The following is a 20,818-nucleotide window of genomic DNA, read 5'->3' as shown; positions in this document are numbered from 1 at the left end:
AGGCAGGCACAAATGCAATGCTCGACCGCACGAGCACCTATATATTCGATGAGGATTTCAATTCTTGAAATTCGTTGAGGGGACAGCGAGGTGCGGGGATTGCCAAAGCAATTTGGCGGTTCGCGTAAAGCTATCGGACGCTAGATGTTTCAAAAAGACCGACAGCTAGGGGTTTGCACGGGCCGACATTTAGAAGCCCGGGCGCGACGCCAATTTTCACGGGCCCAATTGAGGCCCGCTCTATTTTCGCCATGGCAGCTCGCTTGCCCCTGCTACACGTGTTGACTACGGTACGTCCTTTTTTTTCTCTCTTTTCTTTGCTCCGAGCGGGCGGGTGCGCTGCCGAATGGTTACAGCACTTGACTGCAGCGCGGAAGGTCTAGGTTCGATTCCAGTCAGCGGGATGTTCTTTTATTTATTCTTTCAACTTGGCGTTCTCGTAAGTTCGAGAACATTGTTGTCTGACCGAGTTCCGAATGTTCTACGCGCCGAAGGTTCTACGCCAATGTTCCAGGAGCCCGCTCGCGTACATAAGACGTAAGGGACTTCGCGTGGCGTGCCGGTGCAGTCTCGCCCCAGCGTTCAATCGCCGACTTCGACGCGGCGACGCTCTGTTGTTATCTTCGATTTCCTTTTACAGCAGAGCCGTTGAAGGTTAGTTTCCCCAGTTTCGTGTCTGTGGACAAATAAATCTCGACAAAACCCTCCGGACAGCTACCGCCATCTATGAGCGACGGCGGCAACCAGACAACCGGTTTGTCGGTTGTCTGGTTACCGCCGTCGCTCATAGATGGCGGCACATAGCACAGCTCCGCTGCTCTTCCTTCTTCACCAGAGTGGAAAGGCTGAAAGTTTTTTTGTTTGTTTTGGGTACAAGTTCGCCCCATTAAACGTTTATTTCTTCCTGTTTATTTATTGTTCTTTTGATCAGCACCCGTGATACTATTATTATAGTCAGTTACAGGGTAAGAAAAGTTTTCGAGGGAAAGGAAGGCTGGGGAGGAGGAAGCAGTCGGAACGCTGGAGAGAAGAGGAGGTTTCCTCCTCTGTTTCCGTCCTCCTCCCCAGCCCCCTTTCCCTTAATTTTTAATGCGAAAGCATTAACTGTCTCATGGAGCGAGCTGACGTCATCAGTCTGAAGCGCGAAAACGGCAGATAGTTTCCTTCGGTTCCGTTGGCTGGCGTGCGTCGACGGGGCTCCCATTAGCCGCTGCGCTCGTCAGTTTCCACGACCGCTCACCCCATGGCGCTGCGTGTCCATCAGCGCGGCAAGGGGGTTTCATAGCCTCACTTTCTTTGCACTGCGGAGTGAATATAGATTTCACATTTAAATATTCTAAGCTTAAATGGTAAAACAAAATGGCTAGGTGGCGTAAGCTACCGCCCGATCCAAAGGGCTCAGCCGTATTCATCCATCCATCCATCCGCGGAGCGTCCAAGGTCACCAGAGGAGCACACGCGCCAACCGGCGACGAAAAGTACGCAGCAGACGAAAAAGAGAGCGGACGAGTGGCTTGCATGCTTTCGCATTCACAGCTCATAAGGAATGCTTAGGTGTACCTCGATCTTTTTTTCTTCACCTGTAACTGACTAAGGTCCGACAAATGGAAGCTCCTCCCACCTCTCTCCCCTTTTGGCAGAGCGAACGGTGGAGAGGAGGCGACCTCCTTTTCAGCGTTGGCTCTGCTGAAATAAAAAAAAAGTGAAAAAAAGCAAAAAAAAAGTGAAAAAATTCAAAAAACGATTTTCCTTATTTGCGACTAAACCCGCGTATCGAAAAGGACAGAAAAGTTAAAATGGCAAGCAACAGTGAACAAATCCATGTGCCAAAGTTGAAAAAGAAGGAAAACGACGGGACGGGTTCGCACTTCTAACAAAAAACCGGCAAACCGCTGTGTATACATCAGAAAAAAAAAAATGCGTAAAAAAATATCGCCGGCTTTTGCGGTAGTCTGCAAGAAATGGTTTAGGAAAAGCACCCCTAGGGGAACTTTTTCGCCCATATTGTGGATGGAGAAATCCTAATTGTTTTGATCGGTAAAAATATTTTTCTTTCGAAGCTAGGCAGATTCACCGGTACCGCGAACGACAGTTCTCAAGTAAAGATCCTAGGCCCTTCGTCCTTTGCCATAGTACATGGGCTAGACTGGCTAGACCCATTGTACTTTGCTTCTTTCGGCAGTCCAGCCCGTGTTGAGAAGTACGCAGTGTATTTCCGGTACGTATCGGAAATACACTGCGTAAATCAGTCCGCTTCCAGCTGGATTATGGAACTGGAAATGAGGCAGTCCAGCTGGAATCCAGCTGGGCTGCCTCATTTCCAGTTCCATAATCCAGGTGGAAGCGGACTGCATGGGGTACCCTATGCAACTTTTTTTTTTTTTTTTTTTTTTAAATCAACGTATTTGCATTTTTTTTTTAAGTCACAAAAAAAAATGGATTTCATATGCCGAAAATAATTCCTGGAGAAGGGGAACAAGGGGGACAACAAAAGTTTCACACTTCTGTTCTATTTTTAATATTGAGTGTGTGCCTTCGATGACCCACGACTTCGATTATTGTTGTATATGGTGGACATCATTAGATGAAGACATTGCGGCTGCAGTGCGGGGATGTCGTGTGTGTCAAGAAAACCAGCGACTCGCACGACCAGCACCAATGATGCCATGGCCATTCTCAGAAAAGCCATGGTCTCGTCTTCATATCGACTTTGCTGGACCAATGAAGAACCGATATCTACTCATCGTGGTCAACGCCTACTCAAAATGGATTGAGGTCGTTCCTGTGTCCACGCCGTCGGCAGAAGCCACGATCCCTTGCCTGCGGGTGATGTTTGCCTGTCACGGACTACCATGCAGATCTCGTCGTATCCGATAACGTCCCGGCATTTGTAAGCAGTAGCTTTAAGAACTTCCTTCAACAAAATGGAATAAGGCAGATTCTAACGCCACCGTATCACCCAGCGTCAAATGGAGCCGCTGAGCGAGCGGTTCAAACCATAAAGTTGAAGCTGAAGAAGACAGCTGATGGAAGTTTCCAGTGTCAGCTGGCCCGAATCCTGCTCAACTACAGAACTACACCTCATGAAACCACAGGGTACACTCCGGCGGAGTTACTGATGGGCCGCAAGTTGAAGACTGCTTTGGCTCTACTTCACCCGGACCTGAGGTCAAGCGTATCGAAAAAACAACTCATCCAGAAGATGGCGCACGACAGGGGTGCTCGACTGATACCAACTGTCCAACCGGGTGATGCCGTTTATGCGAGAAATTTTCGACAAGGTCCACCATGGGTACCGGCAACTGTGACCGACACTCCAAGGGACCACATCACAGATGTCGCACTCCCAGATGGTCGGTGTTGGAGACGTCATGAAGGACATCTGCGTCCTGACCCAGCCCAAGCTAGGGCACCATCGGGTCCGCGACCAGGGGGGCTATGTTGCGCTTTTTGCACTCCCAGGAGACTAGGGAGAGGGAAGTGACGTCAACGACACAGCAAACGCAGATTGGGTGTTGACAGAAGAAAACGAAATCAACGTCCAATCTGCGTTTGCTCTGTCGTTGACGTCACTTCCCTCTCCCTAGTCTCCTGGAAGTCCAAAAAGCGCAACATAGCACCCCAGAGCCGGTGGATCAGGCCGCTCCTCCTAATGAGACTATGTCTCTACCACTAGAGGATTCTGCCCAAGCGGTGCCTCAAACCGTAACAGCTGAATACCAGCATGAAGATACTCAGCCTGTTCCTGGCATTCCGCTACCGAGGAGTCCTGCTGGTACTCCACTACCGAGGGGAAGTAATCGAGCACGAAAGCTTCCTGTGCGCTTTTCACCGTGAAAATCGGTGGGACCTTGGCTCATTTTTGTTAGGGGGGGAGGAATGTGATAGACAGCCAGGTGGCGCCCCCTGCGCACCTGGTATATAAAGAGCATGTCGCACGAAATTAAAACAGATGAACACTGGGCAAGCTTGCGTGCACTCGTCAATGCCCCGCTCTTGGTGAAAAGTACAGGCATAGTCTCCTCTATACTGACAATGCCTGGCAGATCGCCATGAGACTCGGCCGCCGAAAGTGAAAAGGTAGAACGGCAGACAAGAGGCATGTAACGGACGCCCTGCTGTGGCGAGACGCCGAAACACACTTGTCCCGAGCGATGGAATGTCCGCTCGTGCCTCTTGCGTTCCTCGGGCTACCGCTTCTTTTCTCGTCGGGTTTGAAAACCATTTTTCGGGTCCTCGCCGCTGCAAAAGCTGTGCGCTGAATACCAGACTCCCCGAGAAATGCTCTGTGCTACCAGATCCCCGCGCTCCAAATCTGCGACCGGGCCCTCCATGTTCCGTCATCGAACTGTCAGGCTTCGTGAGTATAGAGGAGGCTATGGTACAGGATATAGTGCTATTTAGGCGTTAAAGGAATCGTATAAATATGCCAATAAACGGAGAGCAATGAAACTTTGGCACAAAGGTGTATTATTTATACCCAAATTGTATAAGCGCTTTTATGGAAAAAGAAAAATTCAAGCCAAAGAAGTTTTGTTAATTCTATGCACAGGGACACGGTAACAAACCTTCTGGTTGGCGCTGCTGCTACTCAAAGATGGCGCAACCTGAAACGCAAATGCGAAAGCTCCTTTGAGATAAATACCCGAAAGTAGATCAGAGCGTGTGTGGTACCACCCATAGTGGATGGCATTTCGTACATGCATCTCGTGCCTCGAAAGATTCCAATACGTCTCATTGTCGTTCCATGTGTGATATTTACATATAATATGAGTATATTCTGAAATGAGCTTCATACATCGTTATGAAACAAAGGAACTGGTCGCACTCCATAGCCCAGGCTCCGAGGTGAGAAACCAATGGGCACAGTTCACAAGTCTATGGCACACGCTTCAGCTTTCGGTGTCAGACGACAAAGAGAGAATGAGGAGCACACGATGACGCGAACATGCGCGTCATTTGTGACGCTTGTCCGTGTGCTCGGACGAGATGATCTCGCAGCGACGCCACTTCTCCGTCTGGAACCTGACCTCCCGACTGTTCCTGCGCGGCCCCGTGGCGGACCCCGTGGTCCCCGCACCGCCGTGCCGTCCCTCTTCAGCACCGTCCCCAGAGTCCCTCCTGGAATCCGAGGACCCGCCAAAGAAGTTAAGTATCGAAGACGTCGACTTGCTCTTGTTGATCTTGTAGGCCTTGTCCTCCTTCTCTTTGCTGGTCAAGAACCTCCTGGACGACGAGGGCACCTTCTTGCGCGGCGGTATCTCGATGGTGATGGTCACCTCTTGCTGCTCCGCCGGCGGCGACGTCTTCTGCAGAGGCCGTGTCGCCGAGCGCGTGACGTCGTCGCTTTCCAGGTAGGCGGGCACGTCCGGCGACGAGGGCATCTTCATCGTGAACGATACGGTCACGTCCTTGTCGTCCTCTTTGGCCGGCGTGGACGATGCCAGGGCGCGGGCCGCCCTCGCTTCTGGGGTGATGAGGATGAAGGGCAGCGCGCCTTCCTGGGTCTTGCGCTCGCGGCTCCTATGCACGGGAGGCCGCATCAGAACGGCCCGCAGATCGGCCTCGGGATCCTCCGCGTTGCCGTCGTCATCAAACACCTGGTCGTTGCTGTCATCGTCGTCTTGAGATCTAAAAAAAAGAAACAGATTAGAAAATGGCGGATACTGAAGGCAGGCCGCAGCTGTTACCCTGGCGAGTTGTAGTAGTGCCGTCGCAGTAGGATTTCCAGGTCTTCCGGCCGCTCGATTAAAAGTCTTCTGTACAGGCTGTCCAGGTCTTCGGCGGGAACCTGCACACACATTGCCAAAATACACTGCAACGAACCATGCGGCTAAGCTGGTACGGGGCGTACATTCAGTTTGAGAGCTCACGAATATTCGAAACACGTTTACTGCCTTTTTTTTTTAATTAAACACAAAATATGTTTTATGGCTCATTTTCATGCTACAAACCGTTAAGTTCCAGCGTCAAATTTCAGCCTTACATTTTACACAAAATCACATACATTTAAACCATATATAAGCCCATTGGCCCCATATGGACATGTCAGGGCGTCACGTGACAACCTAACGTCACGTGTGGTGACGCACAGAGAATGTGCCAGATATCATCAATACATGCGGCCTCTTTTTTTCTTTGTTTGTTTGTAGGGTTGTCTTAGGGAAAGGCGGCCCTCTCACCTGAAAGATGTGTTCGTAGTTCTCGATGAGTTGTCGCACGACCAGAATGACATCACAGCGCTCTTCTGCCCGCTCGAGGTTCTCCACAATGAATTTGTCCTTCTCGGTCTTGCTCAGCCGGAGGATGTTGGGACCCAGCATGGTGGCCAGGTTGTGCGCGTCCATCTTGTTCCCGGGCAGCTGCGCATCGAAACGTAACCAGCTGCTTTCTTTGCGGGGCCAATCAACACCTCCTAGTCCTAGCAAAAACAAGGCTACATGCGCTAGACTCTCTAGGTCCCCTTCCACGGAGGCCTGCGCGGGTACAAATTGGAAACGAGTGCTGCGTCAGTACTCGGCAGGAACTCGTGTTTGATCAGTGAGGGCCACGAGCTCGTGTCTAATCCGTGCCTCACGCTGGCCTCCAGGAGGTGACGTAATAAATCTATCTCTACGGCCTTCTTATACAGGAGACGTCGTGTGGCCGCAGGCCTGTATACATGGCTTGCACGTAACGTCATCGCGCCATGTCGGTGTTCAGCCCAACTTGCTATTGCCGAGGGAAACAAATTCGGTGTAGCCAAATGCATGTTACAAAAAGGCTCAACAGCAAGGCCACCACACTGGATGATGGTGTGGCGTCAATGCAAACCATGTATGGTTACGTATGCCTTCGCACACATCTTCCCTGCTTGCGTAGGTACACGGTGAACGGGAGTAGATGCCTCGTTTTAATGTGATGGCATTTTAATGCCATAGCATCATTTAGCTACTTCACCCGGTTTTCGCGATACGCTATCTGGCCTCTGTCGTCGCCCTTTCTGAAATATTTTCTTTATGCCCAAGGTAAGCGCACCTCCTGCAGCACGAGCTCCTTACCTTCGACAACGCTTCGGAGTCTCGTGCACGTTCAACGCGCGCAGCCAAAGCACGGTGGAAAGGCATGGAGCGCGTTCCGGAGGTCGAATGCTCGAAAGACGAGCCCTGTCGTTCTCACTCTGTCGGTAACTACAGATGGCGCAAGCCGCCGCCCGATTAAATGGATTCAGTAGTATGCATCCATCTATTTGTCCAGGCAGAGAGCGGCGACGACTTTCTGGCGCCAACCAGCTGGAAAGCAAAGCCTGCGTCTACATCGCTTCAGCACTGTTGGCAGCCCGCCCTGCAGCGCGTCTCAGAACGAGCGCGACGTTAGCACGTGGCGACGCCAAGAAGGACGCGTCTTCCGCTTTGCAGACGCTCTCGTCAACCTTCGGCGTGTTTGCTGCTTAGGGCGGGTCGGGGATCTACTGACGCTGACGTCATGGGCACGTCGTGTCTTCTAGGCGGTATGGCCAGTGGGCCTCAGCCTCTTACCGACTGTCCCGCGGGAGACTTTCTGTCCACGGCGGTGTCGGCCACCTTCCGGAGGAACCGGAGCAAAGCCCACAGGGTATCCCGGCTGTAGGTGGGCAGCAGCCGTACCAGTTGCCGCAGCAGCTCCAGCTGCTTGCTCCGGTCGGGCACGCCTGCAGAGATGTCGCCGAAGGGTGTCGAGGCACTCCGCGAGCCACCGCGGAATGAAAGAGAACCAAAGACGCAGCTCTTTCCGGGCTTCGATTCCTACGCTTCCTGTATACGACATTTTCAGCGCTTATTACCCACACCAAGAGTACTGATCGTTAGCGGCCTGTGGACGCATGCGCGACGGATATATTTCGCAGCGGCGATCAACTGCGCATGCTCGTAACACGTTTCACAGCCCAATAGGCAAAAATGGCAGTGCTCACTATACCAGAGTGCTCACTATACCAATCAGCCTTCCATCTGATGATCATGCTCTCCGCACGTGGCTATGGGCGGGAGGCTGATCAGGTGGTGAACAATGGACGACCGGCCCAACGGGCACGTAGCCTCCACCGCCATATGGAGAGTCGCGAGTACACGATTGACTCTCCGCCATTTTCTGCCTTTATATCGCCGTCAACAAAAGCCTCCATATGGGCGTGAAGGAGCTATACTACTGATTCGCGAATTTGATCGTTTTAGCGGTGTCGGAAGAGTTGTACATATGTCGTGCTTTCTCCGCTATAGGATCTTGGAAGTTATTGGTTTTTGTCGAAATCATCGGGTTTGCAAGCAAGTCTGGTGGCCGAGGGTGAAAACCGCTTTGTTGGGGCACAAGTCTGGCAACAGTGAGCACTATATGGAAGAGAGAAAGAGAGTGGGGAAATATCTATTGTAAAACAAACAACTGGACCGGCGCTCGAGGTATTTGGCAGGGCTTGACTATCAGACGATCAACCCCCTTGCAATCCACACAGACGCCAGCGGTAAGATGGCGACGCCCAGAGGCTGTACTTGCAAAGGTGTATAGAAAAATGAAACTCGGGAGGAAGCGCTGTGAGCGGGAGACTCACGCTGGGTGTAGAGGAAGGGCACGTAGAGGTCCCTGGTAAGCAACGGCTGCGGCAGGTCCCGGAGGTACTCCTTGAGCAGCTGAGCCACGTCGTGGGGCTGCTGGCGCTCCTGGTCCAGGTGCACCTCGCGGCCGCTGTCGAACTCCTCGCGGAGCTGCGCGGAGTGAGCACACCGATCTGATGCGCGCGCTGGGCTCGGGCCATCGGCGAGAAGATCGAACTGTATATTCGTGGCTTGCGCTGACGTCATACAGCGGCCATTGTGGTGGCCATGCTGCTGAGCGCGCACCTTCTACAGAGTACACGTCACACCGCATCACAAGATCACAAGTATGTTTTTTTCCGACATAATTCATACAAAATATGGTTTATAAGGGTTGGTGAACTGCATCTCCAACTATAAAGCATTGCAAGAGGCGATCATTATTTGACACAGTCGAAAAAAGCAGCCTCCTCAAGGAGGCTCCAACTGAGTGTGCTGTCGCTTCTCCGCGCTGCATCTTATTAGTCCATCGATTCCAGTCTATAGAAATTCTATAAAAATATGCTGACAGAGAGTCTATCGAAACGTGGTGATAGAAATTCTGTTGTATTTCCATCGAGACTTCGATTGAAAGAAAGTCTATAGCAAGTCCATGGAAATTGTCGATACGACGATTCTGGGTAGGAAGTTGAGAGTCGTTAAAATGTAGATAGAATTTGTATAGACTGCCTGAAATATTTTTTTTTTGTCAGGCGCGCGAATCTGTTTTATCAGTAAGATTTTTGGCCGAATTCGTTTAGGCCGATCAGTGGTGAGGGCCATCGATGGAAACAGTCGGCCCCCTCCCATCAATGGTCTTCACCACATCTTACCATGTTCTCTGCCGTGTGACCGCGTACGTGGATCTAAAAGAGTATTCAGTAAGACAACCTGCCTTCTCTTTTTCTGTGTGTTTTGAGAAACCATAGTGGGCCTATCTACGTCTCTGGCAAACGTATGATGCAAACAAACAAGGCGCCACCGTGGAAGTTAGTATAATGTCGCAAAGCTAGCCGAGCAAATAGAATAAACCTGAATTTGAAGGGTCCGCGTATTGTTTTTTGTTGTGACACCGGTGTATAGCCGAGTCCTCATCAGCGCATCCTTAGTAAGCAATTAAACACGTTCTTGCTTTTTCGACAGGGCAGAAGAGGTGCGCCTTTGCCGGACCATCAGCTGTTAGTATTCCGTCACTATAAGATCATTCATGTGGTTCAGGGCACACAATAATGATACGTGCCATACACACGATGCCAAAGCTCGAGGGAGATGCCATTTTGACTCATAGCTCGAAAACAGGGAGATGGCTAAGGACCGTATTCATCTGATTCGTATTCTTCTCAAACGAGCCCGGCCGTTTGACCAAATTCATCTAACTTTGATTAAACTAATATGAACAATATTAAAAAAAAAAAGAGAAATTTCGGGCTTACCTGTCTCACTCTTCGTTTGGAACTGCTGACCCTGAATATGCCGACGGTGTTGAGACCTTCGTGGAAATGGCAGAATAGAAACAGTTTAGAACCGAGTTCCGCAAAACGGGTCGGCGATCGATGTATGCAGGTGTACGATCTTTCATGCATTTTAGGGGAGCTCAAAATTCACTTTGCGGTCGTTGAACGAACGACCAATGAATGAACGCACTGGAGCTGCGTTCATTCATCGAATGAACGCAGCTCCAGTGATGCTTTTCGCCTCGCATGTTATCATGGAAAAGTTATCTTCATTAACCTTAACCAGTCTCATAATTGTGACACCATGCACCTTAACGCTAGCATCATCATCATCACCATCATATTTACTGAGGCTGGAGTAAGCGTTTCTCGACAAATCCACAATAAGCTAGGCAGGTCACGTTGGACCTCAAACGGCGGACCAGTTCTTCCTACCGTCGTAGCCATGCATGCAGTGTTGCGGCGTCGCAAGGGGAGCACGCACCGAAGTCCTCGAGGTAGCGCAGGCAGCAGTTGACCACCCTCGGCACCTGGGGACCTCTGAGGGCGACGCCGTCTTCCTCGCCCGCGTCCGTGGCCGATCCCCGATGCCGAAGGGAGTCCACGGAATCCTGTGCACGCGAGCAGCGCGGGGACCTTCATCACGTGACCTCCAGCGGTCTTTTGAGCTACCCTAACTAACAGGGACAGAACGAGCGGGTTGGTATGGTTTGTGTTTGTCCGTCCTTTCTCGTTTTCTTCCTCAAGTTTAACCTAACTAACATTTTCGGAATACGCGGGTTTTGCTCTTCCCGGCACGCAATTCATTATCTCTATTTTCACAATGCCATGAAAAGAACGACAAGTGGAGGGAATGCCAAAACCAACATTTCAATACTTCCGCACTCTCCAGTCACGTGACGTCAACTGTTGTAACCCCCTCCCCCCCTCATATTACAACATCCGACGTCACGTTCTTAGAGTTGCCAGCAGAACCTCACAGCCTCTCGGACCAAATTTGACAATTCACCAACTTCCGCGAAAACAAATTTTCGTGACTTTGTCTGTTAATGCTTTTAACCAATTTTGAGGCAGGTCGGTGACCATCGAAATTGCGGCGGAGCTATATTTATTTTATTTATTTGATAATACTGCCAGCCACCTACAAGGTGGCCAAGGCAAGGGTGAGCATTGCTTGAGTAAAATACAAAAACAAGACAGAAAGAAAAAAAGAACAGCAACACGATATTAAATAAAGGCAATGAACTCAAGAAGGTCGGGTGAGGGAAAGGAAGTCCGGAGAGGAGGAAGCAGACGGAACGCTGGAGATAGGAGGAGGTTTCCCCTCTCCTCTCCAGCGTTCCGTCTGCTTCCTCCTTCCCGGTCCGTCTTACCCTCGCTCTACCTTCTTGAGGGCCAATCAAGGAGTGCCAGAAGCGAGTCGCCACGGAGTTTGTCGTCTTTCTGTGCACGTGGTATCATCGGACCAATCAAACGCAGCGATTGCGCCATGACCTTGCACCTCTTATTCTGGGTATTGGTGTTTCCATACTCATTAACACAAACGCAGGCTTATTACGTCCCCTCTTCTTCTTGATTGGCTGTTAGGCGTTCTTATCTACCCATGGCCCAGTCTTGCTGGAGCGACAATAGGAAGTTTTCGTAGACCGTTTTCCTACCTCCGCAACGCTTTCCAGAAGGAAGACGCCACTACTGCGCATGCGCTGCGCTAGACTCGTCTGCAGAGTCCCGGATGTCGTAGCTGGTTGCGGAGAAGTTTGCGGGACAACGGAAACGATCTACGATAACTCCCTAATATGATCTTTGAAGCTGTCAGACTTTGACGGCGCTTTTATCTATTCGCTCCCTGTTTTGTTTGGCAACAAACTCAGCGGTGCCATCTATCGGCTAGGACTGGCTCACTTCCCCTCCGCGTATATTTTCGAATTTTTTTACGCATCATCCTTCCACCATAAGAGTGAGTTACGGCTGGCAGTGCTATAAGCGACCATCTCACAAACAATGCAAAATCAGCCGTCTAGTTTAGAACCGGTAGTGTTTGAGGGCTATTTGCGCAAGGGCGCCACCACATTTCAACTCACACGGGAAAGAGCGAATAGCGAAGCGAACTACAGACAAAAGCTGGCATGCGGAGAAGTTTTCTCACCACGGCTAGCTCAAGTTAATGAAGCAGTTTCGGACGCTTGCGGCTTGGTACACTAAATTCAAAATCAATAAAAAATATTGATTCCTACGTTCCAGCTTCTGTTCTAAGTACAATCCGCCAGATATTCGGTAAACAAAATGTAATATAAATCTTTTTGTTTATTTTTAAATTTTATGTTACAATTTTTTTTTGTGTGTAATGTAAAAACAACTTTTTTTTTTTTGACGTCCGGTTGTGTTCGTATTGCGACGTAGAACCACATGCGGTTAATGACGTACTAGAATATAATATTTTCTATTTTTGTTTTTACTAACGAACGTTAGAGAAAAAAAGACCACGCACTATCGACGGAGGTGTTCACCTCAAAAACCGCAAATAATAAAAAAAAGGCCCTTTGCGGAGAGTTATTTAGTTACCCTTTCATGTGTGTTGGATTAATATATTTATGTACGTGCATCTTAGATTATCTTAACCTTATCTTATCAAGACGTACACCCGCCGGCAATATGAAGGTGAACACTTTACCTGGTTTCTTGCCTGTTTTACGGATCCCGAAAGCTATATTAACTCTCAACGTCTCAAATGGTACGTGGCTTGGGGGGTCTAAACTTTGCGTTCTAGCACACTTCTGGAACAGAGCTTGTTCCAAAACTTGCAGGAGCGTCAAAAACAAGAAGAGGGCTGTTCACCTTCATATCGCTCTTAAGCGATACGCTTAAAAGCATATCGCTTCTTCCCCCGACACTCAAATCTTCTATAGCACTACTTCGCGCGACGTATGAATATTGTGACAAGGAGTAAAGCTTAGGCGGTTATCACGAGCGAAATGTGCCGAGTCATCGGGCTGAGGACGCATGTGCGGCGTCTGATATATTTCGCAGAAGACAGCTACTCTGCAGGTCCACGGCGCTTTGCACCCGGTAGACCAAATACAGAAAATATGTTAAACAACAAAAATATAAACATGACACAAAAACAATCATTTATACAGAAACAAGCTAGAATAAGTAAAATACACATCAGTAGGAAAACAAATCGATGTTATTATTACTGAAAACGAGTTAATAAAATTCTGTTACATCATCTTCGGTGGCTATGCGGTTATTGTAAAATTGCGACATTTTTTCGATAAGAACGCCAAGACATGCGATCACGGAGCATGGACCGTGAACATAATAATCCGAAACCCGTGTTTCTGAAGCCGTTTTTCAACACGTGATGCCAGATCCTATGGAAATGGTGGACTCTGGTTTTGCGAAAACCCCTGTGCGGCGCCCTTGGATGCACCCGTATCGGGCACAGTGGAAGTCGCTTCTCGAAATGAAGAATTGGGGCGCTCGCTCATGCGCAAAACTTTACTTGATATATATACTGGAGATCTACAAATCCTGAAATGGTTTTAGAACACACAAAATACTAAAATCTGGTCTCGGGAAAAAAAAAAATTCATTTTTTTTTTTGTAAACATGTTTTCGAAATGTTGCTCGTGAGCAACATTAAGCATTTGCGGCACTATACTACGCGTCGAACTAATGAATGCAGTTACGACTAAAGTCGCTCGATGATTCTTTTTACAAGTAACGACAAATAATACGAATGACGAAGCACAATCCGTGGCAACAAAATGGCGTCATTCAGTTGACTCTTCTGCTTTGCGCCGCCATTCGCTTCTTAAAATCTGCACCGTCACGCAGTCGGCGCTTTAAACAATGTCGCTACTTGTAGAAAACTCCCATATTGAATTCACTTAGTTCTGGCGCACTATAGCCTTTGTTGCTGATGCGCCAAAAAAAAAAGTTTAATTAATTCCCTATTGAACTTTAGTTACGGCACGGGAGAAGGCCCAGGTGCATTTCAAATTTCGCGCAGTAAAGAAAGGTATAACCGAATTCGTAATATTCGTGCCAGTGTTCTAGCAGCTCTGAGGCCAGTGGTGCACGCCATCATACCTCGCATCCACTGTTAGCTTTGGTTTAGAAGGACTGCTCTGTTTTAAGATGCATTTCGATCGTCCACTGCTAAGTGCAGTTATCCTCGCTCTTGCGACGGAGGGCGATACATTTGTTCAGGCGCACGTGGCACCGGAGAAAACAAATAATTCTTGAGTTGTTGCTCCTGAGCAACGCTGAGAATCAAAGGAATTAAAAACAATTAACAAAAAAATATAGTGTTTCCCCCTTTTTTTTTTTGTTATCGAGAGTAGCAGGTGGCGTGACATCAAATCTATGTAGCAGTATTATAGCTTTTGCTGCAGTTGCGCCTTTAAACTAAAAAAAACTATACGTGTACCGAGCGATTGCTTGATGCCAGCAGCGCGCCAAAAAACGAACGCGTACTATTGGTCGGAGTAGTCTTTTCTCCGTGGGTCAGCATAGAACGAGAGAGCACCATTAGATACCGACAAAGCAACAGCAACCACATCCCAAAAAAATAGGCAAATATAAAGTCCATGCACGCACGGTCTGAATCTTTCGTTGAATGAGTTGAATATGGAATGATGCTACCATCTTCGTAACTTTTAAAAATGTGACCATCGATAAGATACATACCTCCCTTCTTTTTCGATGCGCGTTTCGCCCCCACCCGGCAGTAACGGTTGGTGCGGTGAAATTTAGCGTCAAATAGTTAGCCACCCGCGTATTGGCAACGAGATGTTTCGGTGGCCCCCTCTCTTATGTTTCCTATCTGTGACGTCACGACCAGAATTAGCAATTGCAAGCGTCAATTTGGTGGAAGTTTGGAGTCATCGCGTCCTTCAGCACCAAAGTTGACAGTCTGACGTTCACCTTATCTCCATTCCTAAACGTAGAATTAATCATACTCAAGACGTTGTAAAATACTCTGAGTATTTCTTTTACTCTCGCTTTATTGTTTACGTTTTTGTGTATGCCAATGTCTTCGCATGCACTGATATCCTGAATTTTTTTAATGTTTTGCTTGCATGCCAATGTTCAAAATTAATATTCTTTCTTGTGCCTAAAGAAAAAAAAAACGAATGAATAAATGAATGAAGACATAATCAGTAAGCAAGAATCGTGAACATAATAAGCCATACACTGCGTTTGTAAAGTTTCTGACTATATAATGAGACGGTCCCATGATCCAATCAAATACGCGAACATCCGGTGAAGTCTTTCCCCGCTTTGCTTCAAACACTGCGTGACACAGTACACAGCTGCAGCAGCCACCGACCTTCTGTGTTTCCGATCTCTCGCAAACGACGCTCTCACGGCAGGAACACACATCCGTTCCACTCGCGCAAATTACCACCGGATGGAGGGACTCTAACCACACGTACCCAACGTTCACTTAAATCACGAGATCGAGTACTCAGTTTTCCGAAAGATCGCATCGGGTCATCATGTCCGCCCACGCTTACCAAATCGTGGAAGGCCTTCACGTGAGCAATTTCTTCCACGAGGACAACATTCGGTCGGCAATGGCTTACAAGCCCCGAGAAGGGGACATCCTCGTCGTCGGCTACCCCAAGAGCGGGACCGCGTGGCTGCAACGCATCGTCTACAGCATTCTCAACGACGGTCGGCCACCAAGTGATGACACGGAGGCGTTTATAAAAGACGCCATGCTCGAGGTGTTCGGCGGTGAAGCCGCCGCGAATCTGCCACGCATCGGCGCCATTAGATGTCACCTCCCTTTCGACATGGCCCCATTCTCGCCCGCCGCAAAGTACGTATTCATCTGCAGGAATCCTTACGACGTCTGCGTGTCCTTCTTTCACCATACCAAGCGGGTGCCAGCGTACGGGTTCAAAGACGGGAAGTTTGACGACTTCCTGACTATGTTTCTGGACGGGAAAGTCGATTTCGGCGACTATTTCAGCCATCTTCTCTCCTGGTACGAGCATCTAAACGCCCCCAACGTCTTTATGGTCACCTACGAAGACCTCAAGGCTGACACGAAGGGTAAGGTACTCAAGATTGCCGATTTCCTGGGAGATGAGCACGGACGGCGGCTTCGAACTAACGCGGACGTTTTGAATTCGGTGATGGAAGCCATCAGCTTCAGCGGCATGAAGGAGTCGGAGACGCACGAGCGAGCCAAGTCCTTTTATGACCGGATGTTGAATCTCCCGCAAGAGTACGTCCCGAAGACGTTGCCAAACTTCAGCGGGGGTGCCGGAAGCGACGTTCGGAAGCCTATCACCGGGAATCTCTTCCGGAAGGGGATCGTTGGCGACTGGAGAGAACACTTCTCTGAGGATGACGTGGCGCGGATGAAGAAGTGGATCGCCCTCAAGACCGGCTCATCCCGGGTCATGGAACTGTGGAAAAACGTCGATCTTCCCTGACCGGACAGCTTGCCACTGGGCGATGGGACTGCCGGACGTATTCCAAGACATCGTTTTTAAAGTTCTCAGATTACTGTAGGATGACGAAAGCAGGGTGTTGTTAATGTCCCAGGAAGAATAGCCAATGTACACGTGACCTTAAAAAAACAGTGAGGGATGGCAGTGATGGTCATCGCCCAAATAAAGATGTTACGTCGACAAAACGACTTTTGACCCTTCTCCTTTTTTTAGGACGCGTATTTCTTTTTCTTTTTTTTTGCAAGAAGAAAATAGCTCGAACGCTGAGCAGAGCTCTATGCTCTGTTTCACCTTGCCTTGTACCGCAGGAAGGGCTACAAGCGCGAGCTCCTTGCTCTATGGCACACCTCGGCGGCACAAGCTCTCGTGCACCAAGGGCAGCTGCCAAAGCTATGAGCTCGCGTTTCTAGCCTTCGCTGCGGTACAACATAAGGTGAAACGGAGTCACTGGCAGGATGAGAACGGCAGGTCGTCTGCTTCGGATGCCCGGCTTCAAGCACGCGCGCGTTGCCTGATGCCGTACTCTGGCTGCGCGTGCAAGCTTGAGGCTCACGAGACGCCGAAGCGTTGCCGAAGGTATGAAGCTCGCGCTGGAGGTGGAACAACTGAAGACCTCCCGGCCGTTCTCATTCTGCCAGTTATGTATCCATATATTACACCCACGTCACTACATCGGTTCGTGGTCACGTCTGTGAGTTTCAGATCTTGACGTTTCGAGACGACAGAGTTATAAAGGAACGCTGACAGATGCTTTTACATTTATGACAAAAAAAAATGCAAATTTCTAGGCAGTTGTGTTGCATACGTGAAACGTTCTAGCCTCACCAACATTTAGCGATACTCTGGGTTTCCAGACGCCGGACGAATACGTTCACGGCGCTCTTCATCAGATAGTTTAACGGATAAAATATGCACGCTTCATAGCTGTCCCTATTCTACTACTGTCCCTAGAATAAAGCAATACTACCGGTAATCAAGCCCATAAACCTGGTGATCTTCCAGAGCCTTCCATACTTTCGAGCTCCTCTTCCTCAGTGCGCACAGGTGGTCGATTTCCTCCTCGCCTACCCCTCAGGTCACGTGACCTCCACGTTAACCAATCAGCATCGAGCACCTCACTCCTCCTCTCCCACCCGTCAATCAATCTTTGTCGAGCCTTGCGGCCACACTTTTATCTGGGCTTCACGAAATGCCAAACAAAAACGTTTCACACACAAAAAAAAGTCTAATGTAAAAATTTAGTATGACCGGCATTAAAGGAAATTACATTCAGAGGTCTGGAATGCCAAAGAAAGGACTGAGTAATAATTTAAGTCATCTGCTTATCTTTAATGTCTAACTGAAACCTTAGTCATGTGATGCCTTAGCCGTAATAGCGTTTTGTAAAATTATGGGCACTTCGTCCAGGATTATAAGATCCGCCATTAAGCGATCCGCAAATTTCCCTTTGATTTTGAGCTAACGCTGGTGTAAATAGGCTTCGCACTTTAGGTGTCTGGTAACGAAAAATGCGGATGACTTTCTTATCGTCCATGTTTTCGCATCGCCAGCCTTCTGTTTGCTACACGAGTGGGAACTTTAGCGCATCCCAGCGCTTCCCAGGTGCTTCGAGTCCTCCTAAAATTGACTGATTTAAAAGTTTTCGACCACGCTCACCACGTTTCTAATTGGAACCCTATGTTTATTTTCACTAATTCAAAAAGGTGAATAGTACATTGTAGGTAATTATTTTGCCAAATAGTGCGCTCTTCTGCAATCCCTAACGTCCGCAGTAGCTGGAAGTTTCTTCCAGAAAGGAGTTCAGTTTCGATACTTTATTGTGACGCCTTTAGTGTTAAATGTACAGTGCTCGATCTACTCGCGTTTGAGTGCCTGAATTATTTTATCTAAACAGCATAACAAATCATTGCACTCTAATGTAAATAGTGTACCTTTATCATTTGAAGCGTCTTACAAGAGGTTCTGTGTAGTGCTTGGTTTAGCTGATAACTGTGAACACTCAAGTGAATGAAAACTACTTAGTATAAAGTTAAAGCAGTAACTGGCGCTGCTAGAGCGGAGGTCAAACGTGCATAGAAACACTATGCTTGTTTTGTAGCTTTAGGTCTTAGGTCTACCTTTTCCTTGGTCGAGTGTGTTTCAAAAGCGCACTAGGGTGGCTCGATGTTCTTTTGTTTAGGGTGATGCCAGGTACGCGACGCCGACAACACGCGCTCTCGAGGAAAATACAAACAAAAAAAAAAGCCGGTAACAAAATGTTGTCGTAGCACTGTCAATGCCAACAGCTCGTGCCGTAAGAAAAAAGAAACAACAACATCGGGAACAAAATGGTCAGATGTCATCACCCTAAGCACAGCGCACATGAAGTCACCCTAAAGGCGCCCCTTTCCGCCAAAATTCAGCTGTAGTCTCGACCAAGAAACTCGAGTACCCTGGGCAACTTTCCAGAAAACTTTGCCGCGGCCCCAGAGTGACGCGTCTCGAGGACGCCGAAAAGAGGAACCGTCTGCTCGGACGACGGACCCGCCACGCCCGGTCGGCAAGACACACGTCCGCACTTCAACCCAGACCCATGCAGCGCTACAGCTCTTCAACAAGCTGGAAGGAGTCTTACCGGCGTTTGGTTGTAAGCAAAATGAACGAAATTGATGCCTTGGCATGTACACTCTTATCGACATTCTTATCGGTCATTGGCGCAATATCAGTGGTCATGGAGCGATAATGTTCTGGACTCGACACACCCGGCGCTGTCAGGCACTGTAGGCGGTATTACGCTTTATCAGTCCATAAATTCAGTACATCTCGCCAAACGGGGGATCGGCAGCGATTCGCGAGCAGCGGGACGTATTATTAACCAATGTTCCTAGAGTGGAGAAAACCGCTATTTATAAGCTTCATGGTGCTCAAGAGTCAGAAAGTAACCAAGCAACACGCACGCTTCAGAAGAAGCTAACTTCGGTACATTTCCACGATTTTAGTCTCACGACTGCTCTTAGTGAAGGAACTATCCATGAACGGCGACGTGTAATGTATTTCTTTTTTCTTTATCGACGCCTTGTGTGGTATATTAGATGTCTTATGTCAAAGTTTTGTTTCGGGGGTCTGCAGCGAAACCGAAACTACCGGCTTGAGCATGATGGCTGCATGGGCATCGTGTAACGAAAAATTCGTAAAGCGTTCGGGCAAAACCAACGTTATTAGATTACCTCAGTTACGGAAATGCTCATAGACGCTGCATGCACGAGCAGCACCCCCCCCCCCCCCCCCCTTTTTTTTAGGGGCATAAATCCATTCGAATTCCGAGGAGGGACACACAGTTTGTAGTGGTAGCCAATTTAAAAACAGCTTTTTATTTGAAACAAAAAAAGAAGACAAAAATCCTCGCTCGGAAAAAACTCCCATATATAAAAAAAAAACAAAAAAAAAACGTAACGCAAAAAAAAAAACATAATATAAAACAAGCTGCCTAGTTGTTTATATATCAGCCATGAACTTCATGGTTTCGAATGTCACAGTTCGTATTCTACTTATCATCAAAAAACAAATTTTTTTTCTTCTTTTTTTTATGAGTAAGGGTTTAAAAATAGGGGAATACCAGTTCCCGAGTGAGCATATTTAAAAATAGACGTTGATGGTAAGTTATCTGTAGACTAAACACAACGTGCGCATGCGAACAGTGTAGTGTTTAAAGAGCGGAACGTCCTACGTGTCCTTGGTAGACGATACATTTAGCCAGAGCAGTAAGGCCGTACAAACATTGAGGCCGCCGAATTTGGGCTGCGCGTGCGCCGAAGTGTTATCAAAGGCAGAAAGCTGGCGCTCGAGGCGGAACGTCTACATGATCCTCAACCTGTCTGTCGCCGACTACATGGTACATATTCCCTTCGCCCCAGAGCTGACACTGCAGTGCAACGAGTTCCCGCGCTCGCCCCACCAATCAACCCTTTCATCACGTGACCAAATACTTTTTTGTTGCTTGTGGTACAAATATTGGGTAAGGTAAAACTAAATTAACCCTTGTTCGGAAAGTTTCTAAATACTTGGCTATTTGAGTTGAAGACATATCTCTTTGAAATTCCCTTCCAAGTTTGAAAGAGGACGACGAAGTTCAGTCAATAAGGAAGAAGTGAGCAGTGAAAGGCGGGCGATACACCGGCAGCATGGTTGGCCAGCATGTAAGTATTGTCTATAACACCATCATAAATTGAAAAACCTGTAATTCGGCTGCAGTGAAAATAGACCTACTAGTAAATTACCCAAGCATCGAGGAGAACGCTGGAAGTATAATTCTACGATTCGCGCGCGCTGG

General features: G+C 48.4%; 1 protein-coding gene across 1 annotated transcript in view; it reads right to left on the bottom strand.

The window, feature by feature from the left end:
- Positions 1 to 4,750: 4,750 nt before the first annotated feature.
- Positions 4,751 to 20,818, bottom strand: part of LOC8023435 (rho GTPase-activating protein 6) — a 61,481-nt gene continuing 45,413 nt past the window's right edge. Inside the window, exons 6-12 of the mRNA XM_029991336.4 lie at positions 10,521 to 10,647; positions 10,016 to 10,071; positions 8,561 to 8,714; positions 7,518 to 7,669; positions 6,183 to 6,362; positions 5,691 to 5,791; positions 4,751 to 5,631 (exon numbers count right to left, since the gene is read on the bottom strand). Coding sequence (XP_029847196.2) covers positions 4,956 to 5,631; positions 5,691 to 5,791; positions 6,183 to 6,362; positions 7,518 to 7,669; positions 8,561 to 8,714; positions 10,016 to 10,071; positions 10,521 to 10,647 — 1,446 coding nt within the window. The 3' untranslated portion in view covers positions 4,751 to 4,955. The remainder of the gene's footprint in view (positions 5,632 to 5,690; positions 5,792 to 6,182; positions 6,363 to 7,517; positions 7,670 to 8,560; positions 8,715 to 10,015; positions 10,072 to 10,520; positions 10,648 to 20,818) is intronic.

Source organism: Ixodes scapularis, unplaced genomic scaffold (assembly GCF_016920785.2).
Source record: "Ixodes scapularis isolate PalLabHiFi unplaced genomic scaffold, ASM1692078v2 PGA_scaffold13__105_contigs__length_92229423, whole genome shotgun sequence".
Classification (NCBI taxonomy): Eukaryota; Metazoa; Arthropoda; class Arachnida; order Ixodida; family Ixodidae; genus Ixodes; species Ixodes scapularis.
This window is presented reverse-complemented; position numbering and strand designations above follow the sequence as displayed.